Here is an 11,420-nt window from a genome sequence, read left to right as displayed (position 1 = left end):
GGGTTAAAAACATTATAGACAGAGTAAGGAAGCAGAACGAGGACTCAGTTTCTTTGCTAAATAGCATACCTAATTTAGTTGGAGACCAAAAAAATGTCAAACTTGTCAAATATGCAGCTTCATTTCTGGAAATGTTGAGCACACACCATTCTCCATTAAGTACAATCGAAAGGGAAGAAGTTCACACTGCCAAATACGGCCCTGCTATTCAGACGCCTAATCATGGGGTTAAGCATTTAAACTTAGACCTTATATTTTAAAACCTGCCTAGATGTATACAGGCTGTATACTCCTCTCAGTTGTCTCTTAATCCTCTGTATCACTTTTTTTCCCTTTTTCTTTTTTTTTTTTTTTTAATCACGGCCACCCCTGCTCTGTGGTCCCTGTAGCCGTGATTACTCCATGTGCTTTGCCCAATCAGAACACATCTCCTTTAAACAAGTTTGCTTCTCAGTCTCTGCTTTGCTAAGGAAGTAAAAAATACAACTGTTTTCTGTGCCACAGTCATTAGAAATCACATTCTGGTACTGTGCTTCAACCAGAGATCTCCTCCCTGTACTTCCTGGACGTGACACAGCCATCTACAGTTCTAAAAATAATCCTGCTGTTCTGTGACACACTGCTAGCCTGCATGTGCGTCCTGCGTGTGCCAGCTACCCAAACGGCTGTGCTGGACTTCTTGGAGCTCATTAAAAATATAACCATGTGCCTTCAAATGAAAGGCTTGTATTCATATTCCTGTGAAGCCACTAACAAATCATCATATATCTTTGCAATATTAATCCTCAAGCAACCTTTGGACCATACCCACTACTTGCTTCTAAATACATAATTTACTTTCATAACATTGTGTTTAATCTGTCCACGTCTGTCCCTGCCTTTCCATTATAAAGGCACCATATTGCGCCTATTATGTACTGAGCTGCAGCAGCTGGGAAGGCACGTGGAACTCCTGAGCTGGCAAATTACCTCTTAATTCAGGTTAACCTGACTCCTTTATTTTAAACTTTTTTTTGTCTGGATTAGAAGGCAGTTAAGGGGCCTTACGTAAAAGTGGTAATGCTGGGTGTGGTCAATATATTTATGTGAGCGGTGAGTACAGTTTCTGCCTCAATTCCAGAAAATATAGTATAATTATACTTTATACAGAAAGAGCAGACTTAAACAGGAAAGGGAGCTTTCTTGCGCACCTACTAAAGGGAAATGACAAAGACCAAAATTTGAAAGGATTAGTAACTGCTTTGCAACTAAACCAATGAAAATGGATTGCATTTCCCCTTTCTTCAGCTCTTGTTGTACCACAGATTGCAAACACGAGTCTTTGGGCTGGGTTGTTTTCACTACAGCAGGGCGGACTGCAGTTACACGAGGCGATGCAGCGTGTTCTGCTCGCCAAGGTCCATTGGAGCTACAGAAGACAGGAGCACCACCCAAGTCAGTTAGATGAAAGCAGGAACAGCGACGTCAGCGAGACGAGCTCTGCAGGGAGAGGTGGTATGTTTCCATGGGACAAACTGGTACAGCTGAAAAAAAGCAGCCCAGCTTTCAGGAGCACAAAGCCTCCTTCACCAGCATCGCTGGGCGAAGGGGAGGCAGAACAATAGCTCCCTTCTCTCAGGAAGGTTAACTGTCGCTGTGGGACGAGTCAGGCAAAGATTTTATACTGCCTGAATGTTTACATTAAAAGCTAGTTGAAACTAAATTTGTCAACTACTGCAGCACAGCAAGAATTCGTGCAATTCGGCTCTTGCATCCTTTGGAATACCTGCCTGGAGATAAACCCACACCTCTCCCTGCTGCTTAGCACAGATCTTTTTGGTAAGATGTCTCTATGTCTTAGCCTCTGTGTCTTAGGATAGGAGTTTTCATTACCCAAGTTTCTATCAGCTCCTGCTGATAGTTTTTTCACTTCACATTCTTTACCAGTTCTCAGCTGGCATCCCAATCACCTGTGCAGCAACTGAGCTGTCAAATGAAAAGCTGAGACTGAGATCAGAGAGCACCAGCAAGTTGTGTGGAGCAGAAAGCTGGGGCTTTTGTGCATCTACCTGATTATAACACTAGAGAAACAAACAGAAAGAGCTGCATCTTTACAATTAGAAGAGTGAAATGATTGTGCAAATCAAAGCTTCGCTATATATCCAGTCTACCTTTCATCTATTCAACATTCCTTTCTTTTTGTTTTCTCACCGAACAGGGAAGTTGGGTTGTGAATGGCTAACACAGAAATTGGCCTGCAAGTCTGCTTCTTTTAAAATCCAGGTAAGACACCAACTATGTAACTGGGAGCAAAACAGACATCTTGGGAGAAAAATCTTATTCTAAAAGGTGATTTGAGGGACACTAAGGCCTGCTCTCTCAATTCCCTTAAACTGCAAGCTTCATGCTTGTTACTAAAAGCAAGAAGATGAAAAGCACTCTCACCTATGAGTGAGCCTTCTTTTTCCTTTCCTAAGCATGCTGGTGAATTTCAGGCTAGATGTTTCTAAATCACCACTAAATCCACATGAACAGGATGCCAGTGTTCAGGAGCACAGTATTGCTCAAGAGCAAGGCCCTTCTCAGCAGCCCAGCCCTGTAAATATGTACAGCCAGTTACAAAATCCATCATTACCCTTTGTTAGATTTTGCAGAAGATGTGACAAACTAGGCATGGGTTAGACATCAGCTGTACTCCAAAATGTTATGAAACACTCTTCCGAAGCTCCTATTATGTAAGACATTATAAAAATGAGATTTTTACCTTAATAATCAGGCAGCATTGACTACAACTGGTGTTTTTTAAGAAGTTTAATAAAAACCATGGGTAGCCCAAACAAGGCTTTAATGTTGCTTTAGCCCCAGGCCATCACTGAGCATTCATTTCATGAAACGAGACGGAAGATATGCTCCTGCTGAATTGCAGCTCTGTCTTGAAGGTAGAATTCCTGCAAGACAAACCTCCTTTTCATACACCCAACAGCAGCAGCAAAACACTCTCCTTCAACCTGAAGCCTGAGAGAGCAGCTGTTCACCCAGCACCAGGAAAACTCCTCTGGCGCAGCTCCCCCCCAGCCTGCAAGAACTCAGCAAGTCGCACAAAACCAGCTGCAAAGTCTGTCAAATGAGCGCGGAGTTACCCAAGTTAAAGGTAACACAAAGCTTTGAACTGAGTATCTGTAAAGCATACTACTTATTCCTTTGGGGAAGATGAGAAAACCTCACGTATGTTGTTCTAAAGAGTTTGCACAGCCAGCACTAGCAGAGATAACTTAGCACCAGTCTCTCATTTTAATGAGAATCATCTGGATCTGCTCTAACTTTTAAATGCCACCCTGGTATCTACGATAGCTTTTCCACTGGAACTACACTAATGGTAGCATTTTAAAGTAAAGAATGCCAATATAAGCACTTGATGGCAGAAAAGGACTAAGGTCCATCTTGTTGCCACAGTTCAGTCATATGTAGAAGATTAATTAAAAAAAAATTAAAAGTAAACACTGGGGTTTGTACAGTTATGGCTCCAATTGCAATGGCACATACAGGGTGATGACTACATATTGTTAAAGATGCCAAGTCTCTGATTTCTCTGTCAGGAAAGCCAAAACTGAATTAAATGCATATAATTAGCAGGAAAACACATTAAAGTGATAGTAAAAACTAGAATAAGCAAGTTTCCCACCAGGTAAGCATCAGTAATTTTTATAAGACTCCACTTTTACCTTAGGATTTAAAAGCTTGGCCAAGTACATTATCACAGTGCTTGCATAAATCCATCCAAACCGAAAGTCTCTTATACCCTGTCCTTCTCTTTGTTGTTTTACAACCTGCTGAAGATTAAGTCCCCCTAACATATAACTCAACAGATACTTGTACATGAAGGAAGGAGTTGGCTGGTGCCAGTTACTCCACTGGCATCACAACAGTTAACTTGGTTTTGTTCCTATGCTGTACCACTGGGAGATTGTCGGGACCTCCCTGCCAAGGGTGGGGGTGAGCTCTGCCTTGGCACAGGGACACAGCCGGACCAAGGAGCCTCGCACTGGGGACCTTCGTGCGGGACAGAGAAGGAAATAGAGACCATGAAGAGGCTGGAGCATTCAGGAAGGGCTCAGGTGGGCGAAAGATAATGGTGAAAAGCGCCCAGGTGGCTTCTCAGTGGGCAAGCATGTGTGTGCACACGTGGGTGCCTGTGTTTGCCCAGGGAGGAGAGGCATGCAGCCTCCCTGCTTTGTGTCATGAGTACAGCCCCAAAACATGCAAACACCTTGAAATATTTATATAGACATAAATCCAAGTGGCATCATTTTGTTTTATACACACCTAGATCCACATAGTGTATGCAATTCAAACAGAAGATGGAAAAAAAAAAAACCAAGAACTGTTCTCCCTAGCAATAAGCAGATATCTGTCAAGTAATTAAAAATTTATTCCCACTCTACACATGGTATCCAAAGAAACAATACATACAAAGATCTATTTATCCCACAATTTCATAAGCCTTCTGGATTTAATATTTTGAACTATATGGCAAAGTTCAAGATACTTTATTTGTTAGATACAACAGCTAAATCTCAAAGGAGAGTTCTTGAACACATGAAAAAAATCATGTCACTTAAGTGACCTCCACGACTTATACATTCCAGCAAGACTGTATTCATAATGTATTGTTTTACATGATACTGTTAACGTTCTCTTGCAGATCCACTCCTCTTCTTAAGGAGTCCTTCATATTTTCAGACATGGTTGTTTTGTTAATTCTACCACTTTATATTTACATCAGTTTCATCGCTAATATTGTTGTCATACAGGCTTCAAATTCATTTGTTGTTTTCTAACCGTAAGAGTCTTTGCAGTCTATCTACATTTTAGAAGAACTTGTGCACAGCACAAATTAACACAAATGGCTTTCTCAGTGTATGTACTGAAGGGTATGCAACCAGAGATTGTCCTGTCTGAACGCATCTTTCATTACTCCAGGCTGTATTTTTAAACTAATTAGACTTATAAAAATGTATACAAAAAATTATCCTTGGACCAGTACAATATCTAAGACACAGTTGGTAAAGATGCAAAATTATTCAGGTATTTCTAACTCTGAAATGATATAGAGTATTATGGTGTAAACTTAGGTTACACAGAGAAATTACTTTTTCTTAAATCAAGAACTCTGTAACACATAAATAATTTACAAACTTGAGAAGATCTGCATTGTTTCTTACACAAAGACTTGTTGCCTCTATTGTAAAAAAGCTTAGAGGAATTAAATATTATTTCTGTCGGTGGCTGTAAAACTTAGCTAGTTTTGTTCATGTAATTCCCCTCTTTAAATCTGCTAGAGGTAGATGAAGATAAATCAAACCCCAAAATGTAAAGATTAAGACCTGCAAATAAATTCTAACCCCGAAAATCTAGTGAACATATGTTCTCACCAGATTTACTGAAAGCAGTTATTTTTTTCTTCCTTTTTAAAAATAGAACGGTACTCAACTTCTCCTTCCTTCCATGTTGTCGAAATCAGAGCTCGATACCGGCATAAAATAATTTTCAAAGCCTTCCCAAATTAAAGCAGAAGCAGGTCCCACCTCACGCTCTTCTCTCACTTCGGTATTTTCCAGTGACCGACTGTTGAGGAAATGCTGCCGTCCCAGCAGTGCCCGGACAGCCCTCGGGCCTCCCCTCCGAAACACCAACAGACAAATCTGCGGATCCCACTGAACGCAGCTCTCGGGGGAAGGTGCGGGAACGAGGACGGTGGGGCTGAAGGCAGGAGAGACAACCAGGAAACCTTCACAACCATTACAGATGGTGACCTTTCCAAAGATTTCTCCGAGGAGATATCTAGCACGGGTATCTGCGTGCATGGGCTGCAAAATATTTGGCTATTACCACAAAATCAGAGATTTTGTTAGGCTCACAAGTATTTACAAGATGTCACATAAAGCCTTGGTTTTGGCATGGAGAAAATTATAAACCAGTAACAGAATTTTCTGAAACACAAATTACTTCATTCATGTCCTGATGGATCAAAAGAAAAATTTAAGATTAACTGTTTAGATCTGATTTCCTACTTTTCTTTAGCTTGGCCTGTGGCTTCAAGTTTTCCAGTGTCTCCCTTCTAGTCTCTCTCCACCTGTAATTTTCTCTACTTTGTTCAGCCAAAATCTATCAATGCATTGAAGCCAAACATACATAAGAAACTGTACAAGAAATAGGATTAAGTTTGGCAGCGCTTTTTAAAACTGCTGAACAAAGTATGTTTCCTCTTCATCGTTCACCAGACAAAAAGGAGGAAGCATCATTACATGCCAGAATATCTGCATAAAAGTTCCTCCAAGTTTCTTCACAACAGTAATACTGGCATGATCGCAAAGACAAGATTCCTTTTCTTTCTCTCTCTGTATTATAACACTAGCCATCATGATCTCATTTGGTATGCAAAAAAATATAATTACTCCAGTACAATTTCCACAGCAATTTGAAGTGTGCCTTTTTCTCTTTTAAGTTACCATTTAAATTTAATGAAAACAAGAGGATGGACTGAGATGGCAAAAATCCAGCATTTTACATAATTCAGTTCCTTCAGTTTAGTTACAGAATAACGATCCTGGCAGTTAAACTAAAACCATAGATCTAAATGAACGAGGCAATTTTGTGCATTCTAGAATCAATGCATATTTAAATACTGGTTTTCCTTCACAATATTATTAATCTCCAGAACTCCTCGCTTCATGGACGCTGAACCAATTTACTCTTATTGCTTTCCTGCTCGCTAAGCTTGAAGTGGGTGTAAGCTAAAATGCCAAACAATGTGCACAGAATCCCTAGGCCTTGATTAACAGACAGTGGATCCTTAAATAAGAGGCACCCTCCCAGGAGCGTGATGCAGAACTTGAAATGTCCAAACATGTTATACCTAGACACCTGTTAAGGATAATGGCAAACATCAGTATTGTTTGTTGTAAAAACACACATTTGGGAGCTTCGTTAATTACACCCAAAGCATGCAGTGGTGCGTCACATCCACTTCAACTCATGTGACTTTCCCGCACCTCTGTAGCTATGAGAATTAAGCTCCATGCAGAGCCCTTCACCCGCCACACATGACAAACTAACTGACATGACAACGCTTCCTGAAGGTAGCCAAAGTCTGGGTGAATACTCCTTGTAGGTTTGAAGGTCACATCAGTAAGTTAAACGCCATTATCTAGACAAACCCCAAACAAAGAAACAAACTACACTAAAACATGAACATGCTTTTCCCGCTTCATCGTTTAAGATAAAGCAGGAAGGTTACCAAACAATTTTCCCCAGTAAAACAGCCCAAATTAATGCTAATATAATTCACCTGGAAAAGGGGAAACAACTGATGTTACAAAGGATACGTGACAGGTGATGTATTTCCAATGATCCAGTAAATGGACAAGTTTACCATAAAGGCTATTATTCCAGACAGCAGTACCATTATCTGTGGATTAACAGATACAGTCAGTAACTTGACATGCTTTTGGCCATCTGTAGATATATTTCAGGTTACTTAGCTTCCTTTACTTTAAAATGCAAAATATCAGGCAAGAAAAACATATGGAGAACAAAAATAGAAACAGCTTCAAATCAGTACAGACACTGGTGATGTGTATAAGTAGCTCAGGGTATGATGTCCATAAATATATACCGATATAACCACAAGCCTTTTCTCCTTTACTCTCAGTGAACATTTAAGAGTGATTTGGAAAATATGGCCACTCATACACAAAGAGGTGATATTCTTTATCTTTGAGACAAAGTCTTACTTATGGTCACACAAAAACTATTTTGGAAAAATATCCGATTTCATTGTTGGGAATACTTGCTACCGCATTCATCAACTGACAAGCTACGAGAAACGACCCATCACTGAGCAGCACGATCAGCAGTGATAAGAATATGCCACTGGCTCTTTTTTGGACAGAAGGTTAAAGAGAGAAATTATAGCCTTCTTGGTGAAAATAAACTAGCAATTCTAGAGAACAACCAGTGGTGGCATCCTTCCACAGAAAAGGAGAGTGTCAAAAGTGAGCATGCTTTTCTCTTTTCTGAGTGGACAGTAAGAGCTGGAACTAGGGCACTTACACATTTTTAATTTAATACACTAGGGGAAGCTTCTGGATTTTGTCAGATTTTCCTGTTGTTCAGATGCCCTCTAAACAGAAAGAAGAATAAGGAGGTAAATCGATTGACAGACTCCTCTGGGAAGAAGTGGGGCAGACACAAGGGCTTTTTTTCTCTTGCACATGCCCCTCTCATCTCATCATAGTCAAGGACTGTACAAAAATCTGTTTCACAAAGAAACAGATCTTACTCTCAAATTTAACAACGTCGATGATTATTTATTTAAATAAAGTCAATAAAAGCCTTACCACAGCAGAAAGTGTCCAGGGCCCAAATATTCCCCCTTCTCCAAAGACCGGCTCGAAGAAGGGTATGATGAACAACAACATAGCCGAGGACATCGGTGCCTGATAGTACAGCAACTGCATAGAGTTTACCTGCAACTCATGCTGCTTGGCTCCTACCCACTAAAAGTAAAAGAGAAAGCTGTTAAACACGAGAAAAAAAAATAAAATTGAAAACTTGAGCAAAAGCAAGCTGGCTACTAACAGAGTCTCATGGACAATAGCGCATAAACAGACTGCTGAGCATCACCTTCTACTTTTGCCTAACTGGAGGCCCATGTATTTGCCTCTTGTGAGCACACAAGCCATGTGAGGAGAAAATCATATGCAGGCGCAGCAAAAAACCCTTGAGTGCCTAAAGCTGCCTTTTCCCAGAGCCTGGAGAAAAAAAGTAGCAGAGCTGGGAAGAAAATGCCAGCTCCCTTTTATTCTAAGGACAAATTCCAGATCCTGTCTATGATGGGGCTGAGCATATTTGCCTAAGCAGAGAGCTGGGTTTTCTCTTTCTCATTTTCCTCCATGCACAAGCTAATAAAACCAGTAAGTGTTTGGCTTTCTTCTGTCGGTTTATTCCTAATTTACTGGATTTCATTTCGATATTGACTATAATTGACTCTAACTTGGATTTTCAGTGTAGTGTGCTTTAAGAGACAACATTAGTTATCTACGGTTATGAAGACAGACGTTACAGGCAAAAAGATGCATCTTGATATCATATTGAAGAATGACATTTACTGTAATACTTCATAAATCACATTAATTGGTTACATAGATTCCAGCACATAAACTTGCTGGTTTTTTTAAAAAAATTACAGAATAATTTCACTCACTTTCACTATCATTTCTCCAGTACACACACCATCACTTAAAGTTATGATGCAACATCTCTGTCCTCCTCCTGCCCCAAAACAGGTCAAGAGACCATTATTTATCATCTTGCACGCTACAGGTAGGAAAACTTCTTTTGAACACACAGTACACCTGTTACAAGGAAGTTCATATTTAAACTGATGATGACTATCACATCAACATGACAGGCGACCCTAATCGGGGAGGCTTTTACAGTCAAGGCCAATAATAAACTGGTCATCAGCTGTTAGTACAACGTTACAGCAGAAAAGGTTAATGCAGTCCTTGGACGTATCTATTTTTTCAACCATAATCATCCAGAAAGGTTATATTGCACATATATATATTAATGCATCCTCAACAAAAACATCTTTAGACTGTGTATAGTCAAAATTGAAGAAGAATGATGGTAAAACGTAAATAGCTCAAGGATAGACCATGGGATTAACTGAAGGACTGGAAAATAGGAAAAGGGTCAAACGTGAGGCACTTGCTTCAGCAAGGAGAAAATCTGTGCTCTCTACGAAAATAGAGTTTTACCGATAAAGCAATCTTCACCCCTTGAAAATATGCTCATGATTACGTTAAAGATGACATCCCAACTTTTAGCAGCAAGGACAACCAACTCCTTAAACAATTTACCAGGGGTTATAGTATTTCATCACATTTTAAAAATAAATAATGGGGTACAGAAGGCTTCCTGGAAGACAGGGGTGCTGTTCCAAGCCCATCTAACCGAGGAACAGCAGCTTGAAGACCAACCACCACAACACTCCCGCCCGCCTCCACCTCCCTCCCACCCCCGCAAAACCCACCACTTGGTAGAGGGAGGTCACCAGGACACCCAAGGTGGCAAACGCCATCCCGAGGACGCTGAACTTCACGTCGTAGTAGGAGTTGAGGAAAACCCCGAGCGTGATGGGGACCTGTGGAGCAGAGAGGGGGGGTCAGGCCGGGCCGCTGCCCGCGGGCGCCGCCTCCGGGAACCCCCGCGCCCCCCCCGCCTCCTCACCAGGGTGAGCTTGATACGGAGCGGGAAGGTCTTCCCGTACGCCAGGCTCTGGATGACCACGATGACCGGCGTGGTCATGGCTTTGGCCAGCTGGTAGGTACCGATGGTGTTGCTCTGCAGGGAGAGGTTGGTGAAGACGACGAAGCCGCAGAAGCTGAGGGCCAAGGGCAGCACCTGGGCGGGCTGCAGGCTCTTGGGGGAGAAGGCGCCGAGCGCCTGGCACAGGTAGAGGCCGAGCCAGGTGATGGCGAAGTGCACCAGGGTGAGGCTGAGGTTGGGGAAGCCCAGCCGCACGTACAGCCACTTGTTCAGGAAGACGATGCAGATGGAGGCGGCCAAGTTCACCAGCAGCCCCGCCGCCAGCCGGCCCTGCGCCGGCAGCCAGCCCATGGCGTCCCGCGGGGCCGGGCAGCAGCGGCTCAGGCAGCCACGCCGGCCGCCAGCGAACCGGCCGGGCCGCCCCCGCCCGCCGCTGCCGCCGCCCCCGCCGGGACACGTGGGCTGGCGCCTTCCGGTGGCCCCGCCCGCCCCGGCCCCGCGGGCGGAGCTGCGGCTCCGGGCGGCGCTGCCGGGGGAAGCGGCAGCTGCGGCCGCCCCGGCGGGGTCCGGGCGCGCACCGGAAAATGGTCCCGGCGGCCCCACGGCCGCGCACGCGAAGGTACAGGACCCCGCCGCCCCCGAGTGCCATAGAGTCATAGAATCGCTTCGGTTGGAAGAGACCCCCAGGGTCATCGAGTCCAACCATAAGCTGACTCTAGCGCTAAACCGCGTGCCTAAGAACCTCGTCTAAACGTCTTTTAAACACCTCCAGGTACCGCCCCCCCGCAGGCAAACCCCCACCTGCTGTGCAACAGCCCAGCGACGGGCAGGAACGCACCCTCACCCCAGGCTACAAGTACCTTTCAGAATAGTAATGTGTATTTCTACACACACACAGGAAAATACATATACATATTATACAAACAGCACATATTACAGAAAGCCCTTTGTCAAGTGTCAGAAGACTGACTGGGTGAAGGCATCAAAGCCCTCAGGTACTCAGCAATACGGCTTTGGCCTCTGCACTCTTCAGTTTAAGGAAAAGCAGCTGAATGTGTGTTTACACACGTAAACAGCACCAGAACAAGGTTTCTAAATAAATTACA

General features: G+C 43.0%; 1 protein-coding gene across 1 annotated transcript; it reads right to left on the bottom strand.

The window, feature by feature from the left end:
- Positions 1 to 4,398: 4,398 nt before the first annotated feature.
- On the bottom strand, positions 4,399 to 10,765 carry SLC35E3 (solute carrier family 35 member E3). Its single transcript, XM_065647962.1, has 5 exons — positions 10,276 to 10,765; positions 10,079 to 10,189; positions 8,379 to 8,537; positions 7,365 to 7,447; positions 4,399 to 6,895 (listed from the first exon to the last, which is right to left on the bottom strand). Exons 1-5 carry the CDS (start codon positions 10,663 to 10,665, stop codon positions 6,709 to 6,711), a joined length of 930 nt encoding a protein of 309 aa, XP_065504034.1. The 5' UTR covers positions 10,666 to 10,765; the 3' UTR covers positions 4,399 to 6,708.
- Between the last annotated feature and the right edge of the window lie 655 nt (positions 10,766 to 11,420).

This window comes from Caloenas nicobarica, chromosome 1 (assembly GCF_036013445.1).
Source record: "Caloenas nicobarica isolate bCalNic1 chromosome 1, bCalNic1.hap1, whole genome shotgun sequence".
In the NCBI taxonomy this organism is placed as follows: Eukaryota; Metazoa; Chordata; class Aves; order Columbiformes; family Columbidae; genus Caloenas; species Caloenas nicobarica.
This window is presented reverse-complemented; position numbering and strand designations above follow the sequence as displayed.